This window comes from Cebus imitator, unplaced genomic scaffold (assembly GCF_001604975.1).
Source record: "Cebus imitator isolate Cc_AM_T3 unplaced genomic scaffold, Cebus_imitator-1.0 Scaffold69, whole genome shotgun sequence".
Lineage (NCBI taxonomy): Eukaryota > Metazoa > Chordata > Mammalia > Primates > Cebidae > Cebus > Cebus imitator.
The window spans coordinates 150,362-170,860 of record NW_016107384.1 but is presented as its reverse complement, the minus strand read 5'-3'; the positions used below and the strand labels follow the sequence as shown (position 1 = coordinate 170,860).

Below are 20,499 nucleotides of genomic sequence, written 5' to 3'. Positions count from 1 at the left end.
CTGATCCAGCCTGTGGGCCTACTAGGAACCTTGGCACAGGAAACTCCTCAGCTGGATGGTGAAGGGGAGGGCAGCCGAGTCTTCTCAGGGTGCCCACCCACCCCAAGACATCGCAGGGAAGGGGTGCCCCCTCCCCCCAGCAAGTACACACATTTCCAGCAGTGCTAGCCCTTCCTACGTTTTGAAACGGAAGCATGCCTTCCTCATTCCTCCCCCTGCCAGAGGGAAGGGCACCTGGTTCCAGCCTGCCTTTACAGCTTTCCCCTCTGCCAGCTTCACACTGCCCCCACAGGGAGAAGTCGGGAGGCGGAGATGAACGACAGAAATGGGTCTAGCAGTAGAGGAGACACTGAAGCGATCCAGACTTCGAGTAAATACATTTTATTCAGAACAAGATAATAAAATAGCGTGCACTTTATTTAAAACCAACCAAGCGCTGATAAAAATATATATCACTGCAGCTGTGATTCCACATCAAACCTGAACAGTAAGAATTGGGCATTTACTCTTCACATCATGTGACAGGCCTGGCAGAGGAGGACACCCACCTCCACCAGAGCCTCAAAGGAAGAAGTGGCTCCTGACCACCAAGATGGGGCACCATGGTGGAAAGGGGCAGCTGGCAGCTCACCCTGCTCTCCGCAGACCACTGGAAGGAAGAGGAGCTGCCTGCATTCCTCCTGGGCTGCTAGAGCAGGCACGGGTCAGTAGCTCCTTCTTGGTTGCAGGGAGTGGAGCGGGAGAGAATTACATGCAGTTGTGCAGACAAGAAGGCGGGTGGGTCCTCCTTCCTCCTTCCGGGTCTCTGAAACCCCCACAGGGCATATGATGCCTGGCAAGGTCCCACTTGCAGGCACATGCCTGCAAAGCAGCAGCCACATGCCTGCAAAGCAGCAGCCACCTTTGGCTCTGGCTGACGGGGAATCAAGATTCTGAGAGTGACTGCTCTTTTCTTGACACAAAGCAGACACAGAGCACTTTCCCACAGACAGTATGGCAGAGGGCCCTGCTGGCTCGGATTAAGGCACTTATAACAGACACAAGGTACATCCTCCTTTCCCCCCAGCCCCCGCAGGTCTCAGGGGACCCTGTTTCTCTCCTCCCACTTTATCCTCAGGTCCCATCACCCCTGCCCCTCCCCAGTGCTGGGCCCTGAAGAGGACAGGAGCATGCCTTAAAGGACCATGGTTTGGTGGGAGTACAGGGTAGGAGGAAGAGGAACACAAGAAGGGAGCTGGAGACTGGGCCAGGGAGCAACTTCAGAAGGACAGGAGAGCAAGAGCCAAGGCAGCAGCAGAGGGAAGCCAGTTCAGTCACGAGAGACCAATGGCAGTGATGTTTGCTGGCGCAGATGCAGAAGCCAGAAGGGAGGCCCCTCCAACCTTCCCTGGTGAGGCAGGCTGGGAGCAGAGAAAGGGTTAAGAGAGCCAATCCCAGACAGAGGACCTCAGAAGACAGGGCCGAAATGGACTGGCAAGGGGAATGGCCTTTCTCTTTTTCTCTTGGCTAGGCGGGCTGGGGCAGGGATCAAGGTTCTGAAGGTTTGGAGACAGGGCAAGAAAAGGGCAGGGGGCTGGCAGGAGGGCTGTGTGGCCCTGAAGCAGCTCAGCTCTTTGGTATGACACGGGAGGTGCGCGGGGCATCCTGCTCACTCCTCCTCTACGCTGCGGGCCCCCTTGGCTGCTCGCCTCTGGCGCCAGCGCAGCTCCTCCACCTGGCGCTCCAACCCTCGCACCTTGGCCTCCAGTTGGGCCCCAGAGGCCCGGGAGCCAGTGAGCCGGCTCAGCAGGGCGTAGAGGATCAGCAAGGCCAGGAGTAGCACGGCCCGGGTGGAAGGGTCGGGCACCGACCTCACCAGGGCCACAAAGCCGGCCAGGAAGATGACAAGCTTCAGGCCCCATAGGATCCGCCCCAGCAAAGCCAAGACCAAACCGAGGAGCAGGGACACCAGCCAGTAGATGACCAGGGCCCCTGCTCCCCACAGCAGGAAGGTCTGGACCTGGTCAGGGCTGAGCTTCAGGCCCTGGGCGAGGTAATCACCTGGAAGCCAAGAGAGTCACAGAGTCAGCCAACCTGGAGGAGTGGTGAGGGGAGAGTGGGGCCAGCGCCGAAAGGGTGGGAAGTACTGGCCACACTGCAAAGGAGCAGGCTGTCCCCGCAGACTTAGAGTAATAGGGGTTGGAATCTCAGCTCTGATTCTTGCTGGCTGAGACCTTGAATAGATAACTTCCTTTTGTTGAGATGCAGTTTCATTTACTAAATGGGAACAATTCTACTGCCTCCCTAGGCTGTGGCTGGCAATTAAATGAGATACTACAGCTCAGCATGATGCCTGATAGGAAGTGAACAACTGGCACATGGTGGTGGTGGCAGTAGTTCTTTTTTGGGGGGGGTCTGGGTGGGACAGGGTCTTACTTTGTCACCCAGGCTGGAGTGCAGTGGTGTAATCTGGGCTCACTGCAACCTCCACTGGGTTCAAGCGATCCTCCCACCTCAGCTGCCAAGTAGCCAGGACCACAGACACCGCTACCATGCTTGGCTAATTTTTTTTTAATAGAGACAAAGTCTCACTATATTGCCCAGGCTGGTCTCAAACTTCTGGCCTCAAGTGACCCTCCTGCTTTGGCCTCCCAAAGTGCTAGGATAACAGGTGTGAGCCACCACGCCTGGCCATAGTAGTTCTCAGCTTGCTTTTAGGCCACGTCTCTGTGGAAACCTGGGAAGGGTAAAGCAGCTTGGGGAAAAGGCTAGACCCCGACAAAGATGAACTCCCACAAGTAGGAAAGTACAGGCAAAGCTCCGGCTGACTACCCAGTGCTCCAATACTTACCAGCTAGCCCCAAGGCATTCAGCAGCTGTGCCACGATCCCAGACAGAGCAAAGAAGGCCACAGAAATGGCTGATGACATGGCCCACATGACTTGGGACGATGACTGTGGAAACAACATGGAGTGAGATTATAATTAACAACGCTCCTCGCCATCAGGCCTGATCACCATTGTCCAGGCAAGGACTGCAGGAATGTCTCCGACCTGTTTCTCACCCAGTGGTGACGGGCCTTGGGCCTGGCTGAGGGGTCCCTTCCACATCCACCTTCTAGTGTACAGGGATGGCCAACAGGCCATCTCTCCCCTTCCTGAATGGGAAACCGGGGCATCTGGGACTTAATTTAACTGCTCTGCTGGGATACTCTGGAGGGAGTAGTATGTGTACTTTGTGTGAACGACAGAGACAATCAAATACTTTTAGTAGTCACCCTATAAAACTGGAGCCCTGTTAGCTGTCCAGGGAGTCATGAAGGTGCGTGGAGAACATCTGTAAAGGGATAGGATGTTTCAGTGAAAAAAGAGCCTATCAGCTAGACTAGATTACAGATTTAATAAATGACTATCTCAGCCCTTCAGTCCAGCCTATCAAAAGTATGTGATACCATGCTTGGGAGGCCACTAGGTAAAAAAGACAACCCTGCCTTAGGCTCCCAATAAGCCCACCCCACTTCTAGAGGTAAAGGAATGGATTGAGGACTTGGTATTTTGCCATTTCAAGATTCGAGGTCAGATTTAGGCCAAAGTGAGACTCTACAGTCACCCAGTAACATGGGTTTATAAAGATGGCTCATTTCCCAGCCTTTCTGGCAAAGAAAGGGCAGGAGTCAGGAAAAGATAGGGATGGGGCTAAAAGGCCCAAGGATAGAAATAAAATAACGAGGAATTCAAAGGCAAAGACTGTGTGGCTACTTTTTGTGGAATTTGGGACTCTCTGGACCAGGGAAGATGTGGAACCAAGATAAGGTGGCCGATACCAACCTCTCTTTGATTTTTCCTCAATGTGTGCAGTCACCCAGGGACTACCTTCCTTACCTCTGCTACTACGTGCATGGTCTCCGGCCCAATCCAGGCATCCGCTGTCCCCCGCACAGACTGACCTATCTGGGTCAGGAAATCAACTGGGGCCTCTCTCTTCTTCTTCTGCTGGCCTGGTGGTGCAAAGTCTCGATGGGACTGGGCCAGTGCTGAGTGGAGGAGGATGAGGGCCACGAGGACAATCAGGATGGCTTTGAACAGATGCTTTCCCCATGATGAACGGATGCCTGAGGCTGCCATGACTGGGTCTGCCAGGAGAGGAGCACATGGTGAGCTGAGTGCCAGGGTACACACTCTCACCCTCCCAGCTCTGATTATCCCAACATCTTCCTCCACCCCTGCCCCCAGCAAGCATCAAGCTAACCCTGGAAAGAAAGCACTGTTAGCTGACAGAGGAAGGACTGGGACTTCCAATTTAAGCTGGGCACAACCATCTGACTCACAGGTTCCTCTTTCACATTCCTTACCACTTGCATGTTAATTAACTGGCAAGTATTATTCAACACTTTAGAGTGGGTGAGAAGATCTCTCTAAGGTTTGTGCCAGTTCTAAAAATCTGAGGGCCTGTCCCTGTATCGTAGGTGCTATGGGCATAAAAGAATTATGAGACTCGATAAATGTTCTGTCCCAAGAAGCTTATAATCTACTTAAGATAAAGCTGATATAAAAAACAACTTAAAAATAGCACATAAGTAAGATTACTGCCATATAATGGTATAAAGAAAAGTGCTCAGTTATGTGCTCCAACAAGAATAACTGCACATACGCCATCTTCTCTGCAGGACCTTCATGTGAAGCGGCTTTTATGCTCCTGGCACCTACTGGTACAGGTGAGAAGAAACTCAGACTCAGAAGTTCAGCATTTTCCCATGGTCACTGGGCTACACAGGAAGGCCAGGATTTGAACCCAGGCGTCTGCTTCCAAATCCCATCTTCATTAGGAGTCAAGCTATATCATGGGTCTCAACCATGGCTGCTCACTAGAATCACCTGGAAGCTTCACAAGTACCGATGTCTGTGTCCAAGCCCGGAGCTTCTGATGTCATTGTCTGGGTGTGGCCTAGCCTTACACCTGCAAAAGCTCCCTAGGTGGTTCCACGTGCAAAGTTGAGAACCACTGATACAGAGTGACTGCACGCCCCCAACCCCAATGTAGGTGCTATGGTTTGAAGAACAAAACTCATGCTCAAGTTTAACTGTCCTTGGACTCCCTGCAGAGCCTGGGAGCTCCCAGCCCAGCCAAGGATGTTGGATCTTGTGGTCTTCAGCACTTCTTTGCCACTCCATCCCCCTCAATAAAATAGTTTGACCACTTCCCCACCAAAAAAAAAAAAAGAAAGAAATTTAATTGCCACAATGATGGTATTAAAAGGTAGGACCTTCAATAGTTGATTAGGTCACGAGGGCTCAGCCCTCATGAATGGATTAATGCCATTATCTTGGGAGTGGCTTAGTTATTATAGGAGTGGAGCTCCTGAGGAAAAGGATGACTTTGGCCTGATTTCCTCTCTGTCTCAAGTGCTGGGTTCTGCCTTCTGCCTTGTGCCTTCTGCCATATGATGACCTTTGCCGGAAGCCAGCGCCATGCCCTTAGACTTCTCAGCCTCCGGAACTGTGACCCTAATGACTTTCTGTTCATTATAAACTACCCAGTCAGTGGTATTCTGTTACAGCAGCAGACTAAGACAGAAAATTTATACCAGAGTGTAGGGCTGTTGTTATAACAAATACCTGAATATGTGGAAGAAGCTTTAGAACTAGGCAAAGGTATAATGAACAACCTTTAAAGAAAAATATGATTAATAAAAAGCTAACATTCAGCCAGGTCCTGCCATGCACCACCTAGCTCATTCAACGGCCACAACAGGCCATCACGTAGGTGTTGCTATTATCCCCCATTTTATGGATGAAGTAACTGAGGCAGGTTAAGTAATGAGTGGGGGAACCAGCATTTGAATCCAGGTACATCTGACATTGGACCCCTCACATACAGCAACTCTGCTGTATTGTCTCCAACTAAGTCTCAGAAGTGATTTAGAAAGTCATACAGGCTAAAGGCCAGGCACGGCGGCTCACTCCTGTAATCCCAACACTTTGGGAGGCTGAGGTGGGAGGACTGCTTGAGCCCAGGAGTTTGAGAGCAGCCTGGGCAACCTAGAGAGATCCTGTCTCTACCAAAAGAAAAAAAAAAAAAAAGAATAAATAAATTAGCCAGGGAGATGATCCAAGATGGCCGAACAGGAATAGCTCCAGAGTGCAGTTTCCAGCAAGAGCAATGCAGAGGATGAGTGCCCACCACATTTCTAAACAAATTTTCACTGCCCACAGACCAGCATATTCCCAGGCCGAAAAACGCCACGAGTTTTCACCACAGTGGTTTCAGAAAGCTGGTGCTGGGTTGGTGCACAGAAACTCACACAAATCTGGGTGGCCATTTCAACTGGTGCCTGGAACACCTAGGAGACAGAGCTGCTCATTCAACTGAAAGGGAGGGGGCAGAGACAGGGAGCCAGGCAATCTGGCTCGGCGGGTGCCACCCTCTGAAATGCTCTGGATTGAGAGTTTTGCAGCAAGTGCAATAGGACCCAGGATGGTTCTGCTCAGTGAAGGGAAGGGTGACGACCACTGAGGCAGTCCACCCAGCAGCTGGGCAGAGCCTGCAGCAGCTCAGCAACACCTCTGCTGGCAGACTGTGACTAGGCTACTCCGTGTGGGGCAGGGCATCTGAGAAAAAAGGTAGCAGCATGGCAGGAACTGATAAATAAGGCTGACCTTCCTAGGACAGAGCACCTGGGAAAAGAGGCGTTTATGAGTTCCACTGCAGCAGACTTAAAGCTACCTGCTCAGCAGCTCTGCACGGAATAACGGAGCTCCCAGCACCACACTGGAGCTCCTATAAGGGACAGACTGTCTCCTAAAGCAGCTCCCTGACCCCCGTATACCCAAAGAGACACCTCATAAAGGAGAGCTCAGGCCAACATCTGACAGGTACCCTTCTGGGACGAAGATAACAGAGGAAGAAACTGGCAGCAACCCTTACTGTTCTGCAGACCCCACAGGTGATCCCAAGGCAAGTAGGGTTTGGAGTGGACCTCCAGCAGTCCTGCAGCAGAGGGGCCTGACTGTTAGAAGGAAAACTAAGAAACAGAAAGAAATAACTTCATCATCAACAAAAAGGAAATCCACTCAGAGACCCCATCCGAAAGTCACCAACTACAAAGACCACAGGTAGATAAAGCCACTAAGATGGGAAGAAACCAGCACAAAAAGGATGAAAACACCAAAAACCAGAATACCTCTCCTCTTCCAAAGAATCAGAACTCCTTACCAGCTAGGGATCAAAGATGGATGGAGAATGAATCTGATGAATTGACAGAAATAGGCTTCAGAAGGTGGGTAATAACAAACTTCTCAGAGCTAAAAGAACATGTGCCAACCCAATGCAAAGAAACTAAGAACCTAGAAAAAAGGTTAGATACGATGCTAACTAGAATAAACAGTTTACAGAAGAATATAAACGACTTGATGGAGCTGAAAAACACAGCATGAGAACTTCACAAGTTTCAATAGCCGAATAGACCAAGCAGGAGAAAGGATATCAGAGACTGAAGATCAACTCAATGAAATTAAACAAGAAGGCAACAATAGAGAAAAAAGAGTGAAAAGAAATGAACAAAGCCTCCAAGAAATATGGGATTATGTGAAAAGACCTAATCGACATTTGATATGTGTACCTGAATGTGATGGCGAGAATGAATCCAAGGTGGAAAATACTCTTCAGGATATTATCCAGGGGAACTTCCCCAACCTAGCAAGCCAGGACACCACTCAAGTCCAGGAAATACAGAGAACACCACAAAGATATTCCTCAAGAAGAGCAACGACAAGGCACATAATCGTCAGATTCACCAGGGTTGAAATGAAGGAAAAAATGCTAAGGGCAGCCAGAGAGAAAAAGTTCCCCCACAAAGGGAAGCCCATCAGACTCACAGTGGATCTCTCCGTAGAAACCCTACAAGCCAGAAGAGAGTGGGGGACCATATTCAACATCCTTAAAGAAAAGAACTTTCAACTTAGAATTTCATATCCAGCCAAACTAAGCTTCATAAGCGAAGGAGAAAGAAAATCCTTTATGGACAAGCAATTGCTCAGAGATTTTGTCACCACCAGGCCTGCCTTACAAGAGCTCCTGAAAGAAGCACTAAACATAGAAAGGAACAACCAGTACCAGCCACTCCAAAAACATACCAAATGGTAAAGACCATCGACACAATGGAAAAAATGTGTCAACTAATGGGCAAAACATCCAGCTAGCATCAAAATGGCAGGATCAAATTCACATATAACAATATAAACCTTAAATGTAAATGGGCTAAATGCCCCAATCAACACAGACTGGCAAATTGAATAAAAAGTCAAGACCCATCGGTGTGCTGTATTCAGGAAACACATCTCACATGCAAGAACACACATAGGCTCAAAATAAAGGGATAGAGGAAGATTTATCAAGCAAATGGAGAGTGAAAAAAAGCAGGAGTTGCAATACTAGTCTCTGATAAAATGGACTTTAAACCAACGAAGATCAAAAGAGACAAAGAAGGGCATTACATAATGGTAAAAGGATCGATGCATCAAGAAGAGCTAATGATCCTAAATATATACACACCCAATACAGGAGCACCCAGATACATAAAGCAAGTTCTTAACGACCTACAAAGAGACTTAGACTCCCACACAATAATAGTGGGAGACTTTAACACTCCACTGTCAATATATTAGACAGATCAACGAGACAGAAAATTGACAAGGACATCCAGGACTTGAAATCAGATCTGGACCAAGCAGACCCAATAGACATCTACAGAAACCTCCACCCCAAATCCACAGAATATACATTATTCTGAGCACCACATTACACCCACTCTAAAATTGACCACATAATTGGAAGTAAATCACTCCTCAGCAAATGCAAGTCTCTCAGACCATAGTACAATCAAATTAGAACTCAGAATTAAGAAACTAACTCAGAACTGCACAGCTTCACAGAAACTGAACAACTGGCTCCTGAATGTTGACTGGATAAACAATAAAATGAAGGTGGAAATAAAAATGTTCTTTGAAACCAACAAAAATGAAGACACAACATACCAGAATCTCTGAGATACATTTAAAGCAGTGTCTAGAGGAAAATTTATAGCAATAAATGCCCACATGAGAAGCAAGGAAAGATCTAAAATCAACACCCTATCGTCAAAATTGAAAGAGCTAGAAGAGCAAGATCAAAAAACCTCAAAAGCTAGCAGAAGACAAGAAATAACTAAGACCAGAGCAGAACTGAGGGAGATAGACACACAAAAAACCCTTCAAAGAATCAATAAATCCAGGAGCTGGTTTTTTGAAAAGATCAAAATAGACCATTAACCAGATTAATAAAAAAGAAAAGGGAGAAGAATCAAATAGGTGCAACAAAAAATGATAAAGGAGATATCACCATTGATTCCACAGAAATACAAACTACAATCAGAGATTACCACAAACAACTCTATGCACATAAACCAGTAAACCTGGAAGAAATGGATAAATTCCTGGACACTTGCACTCTCCCAAGCCTAAACCAGGAAAAAGCTGAAACCCTGAATAGACCAATGACAAGGGCTGAGGTTGAGGCAGCAATTAATAGCCTACCACCCAAAAAAAGTCCAGGTCCAGACGGGTTCACAACTGAATTCTACCAGACGTACAAAGAGGAGCTGGTACCATTCCTTCTAAAACTATTCCAAACAATACAAAAAGAGAGAATCCTTCCCAAATCATTTTATGAGACCAACATCATCCTGATACCAAAACCTGGCAGAGATTCAACAAAAAAAGAAAACTTCAGGCCAATATCCATGATGAACATAGATGCAAAAATCTTCAACAGAATACTGGCAAACTGATTGCAATAGCACATCAAAAACCTTATCCATCACAATCAAGTAGACTTCATTCCAGGGATGCAAGGCTGGTTCAACATACGCAAGTATATAAACGTAATTCACCACATAAACAGAACCAAAGACAAAAACCACATGATTATCTCAATAGATGCAGAGAAGGCCTTTCACAAAATTCAACAGCCCTTTATGCTAAAAACTCTCAATAAACTAAGTATTGAAGGAAAATATCTCAAAACAATAAAAGCTATTTACGACAAACCCACAGCCAATATCATACTGAATGGGCAAAACCTGGAAGCATTCCCTTTGAAATCTGGTACTAGACAAGGATGCCCTCTCTCACCACTCCTATTCAATATAGTAGGAAGTTCTAGCCAGAGCAATCAGGTAAGAAAAAGAAATAAAGGGTATTCAATTAGGAAAAGAGGAAGTCAAATTGTCTCTATTTGCAGATGACATGATTGTATATTTAGAAGACCCTATCATCTCAGCCCAAAATCTCCTTAAACCGATAAGCAACTTCAGCAGTCTCAGGATACAAAATCAGTGTGCAGAAATCACAAGCATTTCTATACACCAATAACAGACTGACAGAGAGCCAAATCAAGAATGAACTGCCATTCACAATTGCTAAAAAAGAATAAAACACCTAGGAATACACCTAACAAAGGATGTAAAGGACCTCTTCAAGGAGAACTACAAACCACTGCTCAGCGAAATAAGAGAGGACATAAACAGATGGAGAAACATTCCATGTTCATGGTTAGGAAGAATCAATATCATGAAAATGGCCATACTGCCCAAAGTAATTTACAGATTCAATGCTATCCCCATCAAGCTACCAATGACCTTCTTCACAGAACTGGAAAAAAACACCTGAAACTTCATATGGAACCAAAAGAAAGCCTGCATAGCCAAGACAATCCTAAGCAAAAAGAACAAAGCTGGAGGCATCACGCTACCTGATTTCAAGCTAAACTACAAGGCTACAGTAATCAAACCAGCATGGTACTGGTACCAAAACAGAGATATAGACCAATGGAACAGAACAGAGGCCCTGGAGGCAACGCCATACATCTACAACCATCTGATTTTTGGCAAACCTGACGAAAACAAGCAATGGGGAAAGGATTCCTTGTTTAATAAATGGTGTTGGGAAAACTGGCTAGCAGTGTACAGAAAGCAGAAACCCCTTCCTGACATCTTACACTAAAATTAACTCCAGATGGATTAAAGACTTAAACATAAGACCTAACACCATAAAAACCCTAGAAGAAAACCTAGGAAAAACCATTCAGGATATAGGCATAGGCAAGGACTTCATGACTAAAACACCAAAAGCATTGGCAACAAAAGTCAAAATAGACAAATGGGACCTAATTAAACTCCAGAGCTTCTGTACAGCGAAAGAAACAATCATTAGAGTGAACCGGCAACCAACAGAATGGGAAAAAATGTTTGCAATCTACCCATCTGACAAAGGGTTAATATCCAGAATCTACAAAGTACTAAAACAGATTTACAAGAAAAAAAACAAACAAGCCCATTCAAAAGTGGGAGAAGGATATGAAAAGACACTTTTCAAAAGAAGATGTATATGAGGCCAACAAACATATGAAAAAAATGCTCATCATCACTGATTATTAGAGAAATGCAAATCAAAACCACATCGAGATACTACCTCACACCAGTTAGAATGGCGATCATTAAAAAATCTGGAGACAACAGATGCTGGAAAGGATGTGGAGAAATAGGAACACTTTTACACTGTTGGTGGGAGTGTAAACTAGTTCAACCATTGTGGAAGTCAGTGTGGCGATTCTTCAAGGACCTAGAAATAGAAATTCCATTTGACCCAGCAATCCCATTACTGGGTATATACCCAAAGGATTATAAATCATTCTGTTATAAAGACACATGCACATGTATGTCCATAGTGGCACTGTTTACAATAGCAAAGACCTGGCACCAACCCAAATGCCCATCAACGATAGATTGGACAAGGAAAATGTGCCACGTATACACCATGGAATACTATGCAGCCATAAAAAATGTGATTTTGTGTCCTTTGTAGGGACATGGATGAATGTGAAAAGCATAATTCTCAGCAAACTGACACAAGAACAGAAAATCAAACACCGCATGTTCTCACTGATAGGCAGGTGTTGAACAATGAGAACACATGAACACAGGAAGGGGAGCATCACACATGGGGTCTATTACGGGGGCCAAGGGACGGACAGCAGGGGGATATGTTGGGGAGGGATAACATGGGGCAAAATGCCAGATGTAAGTGACAGGGGGATGGAGGCAGCGAACCACATTGCCATGTGCATACCTATGCAACAATCCTGCATGATCTGCACATGTACCCCAGAACCTAAAGTACAATAAAAAATAAAAAAATAAAATTGTTTAAAAAAAATAAATTAGCCAGGTATGGTGGTGTGTGCCTGTACTCCCAGCTACTTGGGAGCCTAAGGCAGAAGGATCACTTGAGCCCAGGAGGTCACAGCTGCAGTGAGCTGTGATCATGCCACTGTACCCTATCCTGGGCGACAGAGCAAGACTCTAAAAAAAAGTCACACAACAGATTATTCATGAGTTAAAATAAACTTGGCATCTACCAATCATCTCAGTGAATTACTGGTGAAAATTACCTAACAACTTTGTGCTCTCTGCTCCGGTCTTGACTGTAACACAATGCCACAGACAAGTTAAGACCCCACAAGTACCAGCTCATCGAAGCCGGTAAGGATCGGCCAAGAAAAAAGGACGCAAGTTCACCTTTAATTTGTCACTGTGCTTGAGAAATGTCAGCACCGGCAAATTCCCTGTTCTCCTCCAGGCTCAGAAAGGAACCTGGAGCTCCAGGAGTTTTCATGATTCAGACCTGATGATCAGAGGCTAAGCCATGCCCTAGAGGTAGGAGCAGTTAGGTTTTGGAAGTTTTTGCAATTACCCAGGCACTCAGGGAGTTGACCATAAATCCAGAGTCATGAGGATGGAAGACTGGGAAGAGAAGGCTGTCCCCACTCTTGTTTAGTGGGAAGGAGGAGTCTAGGAAAGGGTCCTAAAAATACTACATTTAGGGTATGTTCTGGCCCAGAAACAGCAGCTCTAAGTCCCTCCTGAGGTCTGGAGGGTCAAGCAAGGCAGAAAAATATGCAATTCATGAGAAGGCCCTCAGGCTGGGAAAGGCTTCTACTCTCTTTGGCACAAATCAAGAACCAGATTGTTCCTGCCTGCCCATGGTCAGAGATGAGGAAAGCACTGGTCATTCCTGAGCCATCTGGGCCATGACCATGCTGGGGACTTAAAGAGCAGGGTTGCTATCTTGGGTTGGATCCTTTATCCAAGGACCGCCACAAGGAGGGATCAAATGTCCTCTCCTCCGCCCCAGGAGGTTAGGGTGCCATGAGCTGTTCCTCCCACAGCAGCCTGCCTTGTTCTGTGCCAGCCTCAACCTTCCAGTGGCCACCTGCTCCAGTTAAGGGAGCTAGGAGACCTTGAAATAAGCCCTCTACCAGTGAGGGTGGCATCATCATGCCAGCTGATATTCTGAAGTGCACCAGAAACCAAATCAAACAGGACTGTGTGGTATACCCTGTGGAGATAATGAGTGCGGAGAGTGGCTGGCTGGTCTGCTTTTTCAAATTCTTTTTTTTTTTTTTTTTTTTCCGAGACGGAGTCTCGCTCTGTTGCCCAGGCTGGAGTGCAATGGCATGATCTCGGCTCACTGCAACCTCCGCCTCCTCGGTTCAAGCAATTCTGCTGCCTCAGCCTCCAGAGTAGCTGGGACTACAGGTGCCTGCCACCATGCCCGGCTAACTTTTGTATTAGTAGAGACAGGGTGTCACCATATTGGCCAGGCTGGTCTCAAACTCCTGACCTCGGCCTCCCAAAGTGCTGGGATTACAGGCGTGAGCCACCGCGCACAGCCTCAAATTATATTTAACACGTTTCCTTCTTATTTTTGTCCAGATGAATCTCAGGCAGTATGGACTCACTGCTATTATGCCTCCTCATTTTGGCCTAATCAAATACTTTGACTAAAGGGGTGGAAAGAGTCTCAGCCTCTCAGAGGAGGAAGCATGTCTTAAGCTTCTTCACCTTCTGCAATGCCTGGCCTCAGACAAATAGGCACTCAATAACAACTAATAATAATAATTGTATACATGTATGTTATAAAATTGTATACATATATGTTATAATAATTTTTGTGTGGTGCTTTACAATTTACAAAGTGCTTGTTATTTCATCACTTCGTTTAATTCTAACAACAATCTTTTAAGGTATTATTACCCTCTTCATTTTACTCAGAAAAGTATGGCTTAGAGAGGCTGAGTGACTTATCCAAGCTCACACAGCAAAGCTGGGACTTGACTCCAGTACCCAGGATCTCAATCTTGCCTTCTTGCTTGTCCCATAGCCACGTGCTGCTTTGATAAGACACAGTTCCTGCCCTCAAGGAGCTGAAGTTTATCAACAAGCACAAAGTGGAAGGACATCCAGGCTCCCCGGAGGGAACACATACCAGGAGATCATCTGCCTTCTGGGCTTACAGGCCATAGTTTTGTACCAAGAGGTATGAGAGGACAGCAGAAGGTGGGGGATAAAACCTGTCACTTCTGCTCGGCAGCTGCAATATGGCTCAGGTGGGTCTGGAGAGCCCAGCCTCGCTGGGGAAACAGCTTTACTTACTGTGTTAGTGAGAAGGCACCACTGCGAATGTTTACTGTGGTTTGCTGCAAGGGTAGGGTGGGGCATTTTGCGCCCCCCTCCCCCCCATCAAGGCTCCTTCCTCCTCTTCTCTTTCCTTCTGTTAGTTTCATTTCATGCTATGAATCACCAGGTAGCAAGAGAGGCGGCAAAAAGTGCCCTCTGCCGGCTCTGACTGTCCAGCCGCAGCTGATAGCTGCCCCTGAGGAGCGGCGGTTCTCAATTCTGGCTGCCCATCCGAGCCGGCTGTGCAGCCCGTTCAACGAGGATGTCTGCCCCACCCAGGGCTACTCACTCAGACTCTTCCAGAGGGGCTCAGCCCTTTGTTTTGCAAAGCTCCCTAGGAATTTCTGATGCATAGCCAGCACCTCAGGGAAAAGTCTACTCTAAGCAAAGCTTCAAAAGTGCAGCAGCTGTAAAGGACTCCAGACTTCCGTTCCAGGCTCAAGTGTGCCAGACTAGAAGCCACTACCTTTACGCCTGTTATTTCACCTCCTGAGTTGCAGTCTCCTCAAACGTAAAAGCGAGTGAAGCCAGGTTAAGAGTAGCTGCAATGAGTGAAGATATTTCTGCAGCAAGAGCTTTGTGAACTATTACCACTGACTGTATATCCTAGCATAATTTCGCAGTTTATCAACCTGTCTTTCCAATTAGACTGAGCGCCTCCCGGTTAAATTTGACATCTTGGAATTCCCAGCACCTAGTAGGAAAGATGACTAATAAATGCTTGTTAAATGAATATTAGCGACCCGCCAAGAAACCGTGAGGGTAGAAAGAGAAAGTCACGGAGAGGTGAAGAGGGAGGTTATTTTAATAATAGATCCAAATATACAGCAGCCACACGAGAAGCACAGCTGAGTCTACAGGAAGGTACTAGGCAGGGCGAAGCCGCCACTGCAGAGAATGAAGTCAGCGTCCTGGCAGGTTGGGGGCAGCTCCCACTAAACCCCTGACAGCTGCTGCCCAGCAACTGTTTGGGGGCAGGGCGACAGCAAAGGGGCAGCTTCCTGGCCGCCCCGCGCCCTTCCCAGCGCCCAACCTCCCGGAGACAGGGTGTCAGTGGCATGTGCTATTTCGAACGTCGCGTCCCCTGCCAAGCGCTGCGGGGTGGCGTCGCTGGCAAGAGATGAGGCGCGACCCAAGAGTTTGGGACCCCCCCCGAGGGGCTCGAGCCGAGGCTGCAGGAGGCTGGGCGGTGGGTTGGGGCTTGGGGGCTCGGGCTTGGCGCTGGCCTGGTCCCCACGCCACTGAGCCGCTCCACCTCCGCCGGACCTAGGAACCTTGCTACAACCCTCCTCTCCCCGGAAACGTGCGCTTTCCGGGTTGCCTAGAAACGACGCCCCCGGTTGCATAGCAACGAGGTTCCGGGTCCCCGGTTTGTTTCGCCCGCCGGGCGCGCGGACCCCTCCCCACTCGGACCCTCCAGGCCTCGCGGATCTGCCTGGTCCCGCCTACAGCGGCTGCCGCCCACCCTTCCTGCGTGCTATCCCGCATTCCGGCCTCGGCCCGCACTCACCTTTCTCAGGCCACTGCTATCCTTCACGTGCGACTTCGCTAAAACGCGCCACCAAACCCGCGCCTCGACGCGGGGCGTTGGTTTACGGTCTGCGCATGCACAAGGCGGGAGGAGCTCGGAGACTAGCCGGCCTCCCTCCCAGCCGAAGCCGCTGCCGGAAGCGCATGCGCCTCGCCTGATCTATTGCGTTTCTTTTTCCCCACGCAAGCATTCCACCGAGAGAAGAATGGGATCGGAAGTTCCAGCTGGGAACGGAAGTCTCTGGCTTAAAAGGGGAAATAAGTGACTATATCTGGGCTGTAGAGTGGGTAAACTGGATGTTTGAACTCCGGGTGGAAGCTAATCCCGTTCTTGCCACCGCTTGGCATTTGGGGTAATGTAGTTCTCGGGCTACAAATGTTCCTTGGGGCGTTGTGGGAAATGTAGTTCTAACCGGGCTGCTAACCAGTACCTGGTCTTCCTAGAAACTTTTCGCGCTGAAAAGGCACAAAAGAGAAAGGTATTAAAGGAGCAATTAAAGGCACACTGCGCTAGGAAAACGCATGCGCTCCCCCAGAGAGCAAATTCATACCTGAACACAGCAGACTCCCAAATGTTAGAATTTTAGAGGAGAGGAACCAACTCCCACTCTCCTTTTCTGCCACAAAGGCGGTGATAGGGACAGGGGGTCAGATAAATGCTAAGTAGAAAAGGGCGGGTCCCTGGTGAAACCCCACCGTCAAGCCCAAAAGCCTGAAACTGCGGTCCAAAGTAGTAACTTCTATCCCTGTTTTTCTACTTGAATGTTGCCTTTTCCTAAACCACCCACGGCTTTGCCTTGCCCCATCCTGTGCCTATAAAGACCCCAGACTCATCTGGCAGAGAGGAGAAGCAGCTGGACGAGGGGATGACCATGGCTGGACATCAGAGAGAAGCAACTTGTCTTCAGAGGGACAGCTTGAGGCATAACTTTGGAGAAGAATCTGGCCACAGACCGCTGGACTTCAGGGGAAGACTGCATACCCGCCTGCCCCGCCCCCCTTTTCAGTTCCCCTTCCGGCTGAAAGCCACTTTCATCAGCAATGAAATCCCTGGGATTTACCATCCTTTAATTTGTTCGTGCAACTTTATTTTTCCTGGACGCCGGACAAGAGCTTGGGAGTCACGAGTGTGGGTACAGAGGTTGTCATGCTGGCCCTTTGCCGTCGCTGGTGAAGGTCAACTGTGGGCCCACTAAGCTGTTAACACTTAAGGTGTCCACGGATGGCAGAGCCCAAAGAGCACTGTAACAAGCCCTCTTGGGCTTCAGGAGTCTCAGGCACCCCGCTTGGACGCTACCACAGGGCCTGCACGGAGGTTGCTCTGGCGCGCTTCAGCTCCTCCATCCATTTACCTGCCTGCTCCCTCCAATGAAGGGTGGAACGCAGTGAATCTGAGTGAGTGGAGTTTGATCCCACCCGTGCCGAAAAACGCCTGGCTGATTCCAGCACTTGGGCACTCCAGTTTCCTCTTTGTTTGCTTGCATACTTCCTCCCATGGCCTGTTGAAAGCAGCGGGCTGAGTAAACGGGGCACCCCTGTTGTGAGTCCTGTGAAGGAGTCAGGACAATATCCCGCTTCAGCAGCACCGTGAAAGAGAAAGAGCAGGGCTTCAGAACCTGTCGTGTGATCCTGAGCACACCGCTTCATTTCTCTGGGCCTTCATTGTTTGACGTTCAAGAACTAAAAAGGACCTAAAAATTCCGCTTCACAGGCGTGAAGTTTCAAGGAAGTAGCTACCATGAACATTAAAAAAAAAAAATCCAAGTTGCTGACTGAACGTTTTTATCACCATCAAGAGTTATCATAGGAGAGCTTCCTTTTGATGCTAAAACTTGTTTCTCAAACTCAACCCTTTAAAACGTGACTCTTCCCTCCCACCCCCAATCACTCAGCCTTCCAATTCTGCCTGCCTCCTAGACTATACACTCTGTAGGCTCCCAGTCAGTCACCTCACCCAGCTGTTTCTTTCCATCAGATGTTCCTCAGACTCATCTGTCTTCATCTGAGCTCTTGTCACTTTCTGCCCCTCAGCTAAGAGCCCTGCTTCTAGAACAGGCTCTGGTAGCATCCTGAACCTCACCTCCCAGCTTTTCTCACAGTTGCAATTTTACATTTGCTTGCGAGATCCTTTCTGATTTGTAGGATTACTAACCTCAGGGCACAGACTTTCCTGGGAAAGAAATGTAATTTTTTTGTTTTTAATGACAAATTAATTTACTTTCAACCCTCTTTTCCATATGAGTGGTAGAAACAATCTCAGATAGTTTAGGGTTCTTCCTCTCCTTGGATTTCAGGTTATACATGCCTTTTGGAAAATGAACACAGGGCCAAAGTTGGGAGGAGAAAATTCATTTAATCCTGGCCGGAGGCAGTGGCTCACGCCTGTCATCCCAGCACTTTGCGAGGCCGAGGCAGGTGGATCACTTGAGGTCAAGGAGTTCAAGTCCAGCCTGGCCAAAGTGATGAAACCCCAATTCTGCTAAAAATACAAAACAAAACTAGCCAGGTGTGGTGGTGCACTCTGTAATCCCAGCTACTCAGGAGGCTGAGGCAGGGGAATTGCTTGAACCCAGAAGGCAGAGGTTACAGTGAGCCAAGATCACGGCACTGCACTCCAGCGTGGATGGCGGAGTGAGTAAGACTGTCTCAAAAAAACAAACAAAAAAAAAAAAGAAAGAAAAAAAAATTCATCTAATTTTAGTTGTTAGTTGTTTAAGCTGGCGACTTCTTCCTGCCTAATCTCCTTGCCTTATCCACACAGATTGCCACTGAAGCTACCTGGGAAATTGAGCTGCTTCTGGGTGTTTGGCCAAGGTGTCCCCATGCTTCCCAGGCAGCAACAGTAGCCTTGGTTCTCTCCTCAAGGCATAGAGTTCTCTCCTCAGGGACTCACCAACGCCAGTGCATATATCTCTTTTCCCTTCAGTCTCCCTGTGGCTCCAAAATCAAGCGCCCTGCATTTTTTCTATTCCCTGTAGGCTGGCTTATGAAACTGAAAAGGCTTGAAGGGACTTCCTTGTTCCTGCATTCTGCTGTCACAGCCATAAGCTCCCCGGGAGAGGGGCACCTCTGGTTTGGCTCATTGTGATATTACCAGTACCTAGCGTTGTGCTTGGCTGACATGCTGTGGGTACTCAATAAAGATTGGTCCAACAATTAACTACTGAGTCTCCCTCCTTCTAGTCTGTCCCACTCCAACCCAACCAGTAAGTGTCTTCCAGAGGAAACTTCTGAAAGTATGGTCATCACTCCACAGATCAAATGTGAAGACACATGCTGTTCTGCTGCCAGCCCAGTTTAACCACCCTGGGTTCAAGGCTTCTTCTAAAGGGATCCATTTGATTTCCTACTACATATCCAAGTACAGTACTTGAGATACCGGGCCTGTCAGGCAACCTGTCTTCCAACCAACAATCATTCTAAAGCTCCTGCTACGTGCCAGGCACAATGTAGCACTCTTACACTCTGAGAGCAAGAGTAACCAGAACATTATGGTTCCTGCCGTCATGAAGTTTACAGTCTAGTGGAGAACCCAGACATCAGATACTTATAAATACATCATTACATGATTACAGTTATTTGAAGTGGTTTGGAGGACAATTACAGTTTGCTGTGTGGACTAAATAGAAACCAGGGGCCATGAAAAGGGCTCCAGAGGAAGTGACATTTAAGGTGAGACTGAAGTTTACATTAGAGGGTTTGGGACAGGAGGGAGAAGAGGGAGGGGGTGGAGGAAAGTGGTCCAGGAAGAAGTTCTGAAACCAGCCAGCGCAGGTATATTTGAGGAACTGAAAGGCCAGTGTGTCTGGAGATTGAGACTGATGGTCAGCATGGGCCAGATGGTATAAGACTTGGGGACAAGTTTTCTCAGCCGGAAACTCTCTCCCTCATTGATGGCCTCAGGAATGATCCCTGGTTGGGGCTCAGAGAATGATACCCCAAAGTATGGTGCTTTAGTATTGTTTTTGAGCAAATAGGCTGACTGCCTGATGCACATAGAAGCCAATACTATGGTACCAGTTTTTGAGAACAGAAAGGCTTTATTGCAGGGCGGCCCAGCAAACAGACTGGATGGATAGCTGAAAACTGTGTCCCTAATTTGGAGTCTAGGGCAAGTTTTAAGGGGCAGAGGGTGATATGGTTTGGCTGTGTCCCCACCCAAATCTCATCTTGAATTTCCACATGTTGTAGGAGGGACCTGGTGGGAGGTAATTGAATCATGGGGGCATGTCTTTCTTGTAATAGTGAATAAGCCTCATGAGATATGATGGTTTTGAGAAAGAGGAGTTTCCCTGCACAAGCTCTTTGTTTTTGCTTCCTGCCATCCATGTAAGATGTGACTTGCTCTTCCTTGCCTTGCGAGATGATCTTGAGGCTTCTCCAGCCACGTGGAACTGTAAGTCCAGTTAAACCTCTTTCCTTTGTAAATTGCCCAGTCT

The 20,499-nt window shown here is 47.7% G+C and overlaps 1 protein-coding gene across 1 annotated transcript; it reads right to left on the bottom strand.

Annotated features, from left to right (window-relative positions):
* Positions 1-368: 368 nt before the first annotated feature.
* TMEM109 (transmembrane protein 109) lies at positions 369-16,429 on the bottom strand. The gene is made up of 4 exons (XM_017530799.1): positions 16,041-16,429; positions 3,861-4,111; positions 2,831-2,933; positions 369-2,040 (listed from the first exon to the last, which is right to left on the bottom strand). Exons 2-4 carry the CDS (start codon positions 4,101-4,103, stop codon positions 1,649-1,651), a joined length of 738 nt encoding a protein of 245 aa, XP_017386288.1. The 5' UTR covers positions 4,104-4,111; positions 16,041-16,429; the 3' UTR covers positions 369-1,648.
* Between the last annotated feature and the right edge of the window lie 4,070 nt (positions 16,430-20,499).

Coding starts and splice junctions, on each gene's coding strand:
- TMEM109 (XM_017530799.1), bottom strand. CDS start 4,103: ATGGCAGCCTCAGGCATCCGTTCATCATGGGGAAAGCATCTGTTCAAA. Junction 2,934..3,860: donor CCATGCACGTAGTAGCAGAG/GTAAGGAAGGTA, acceptor TTGTTTCCACAG/TCATCGTCCCAAGTCATGTG. Junction 2,041..2,830: donor GAATGCCTTGGGGCTAGCTG/GTAAGTATTGGA, acceptor CTTGGCTTCCAG/GTGATTACCTCGCCCAGGGC.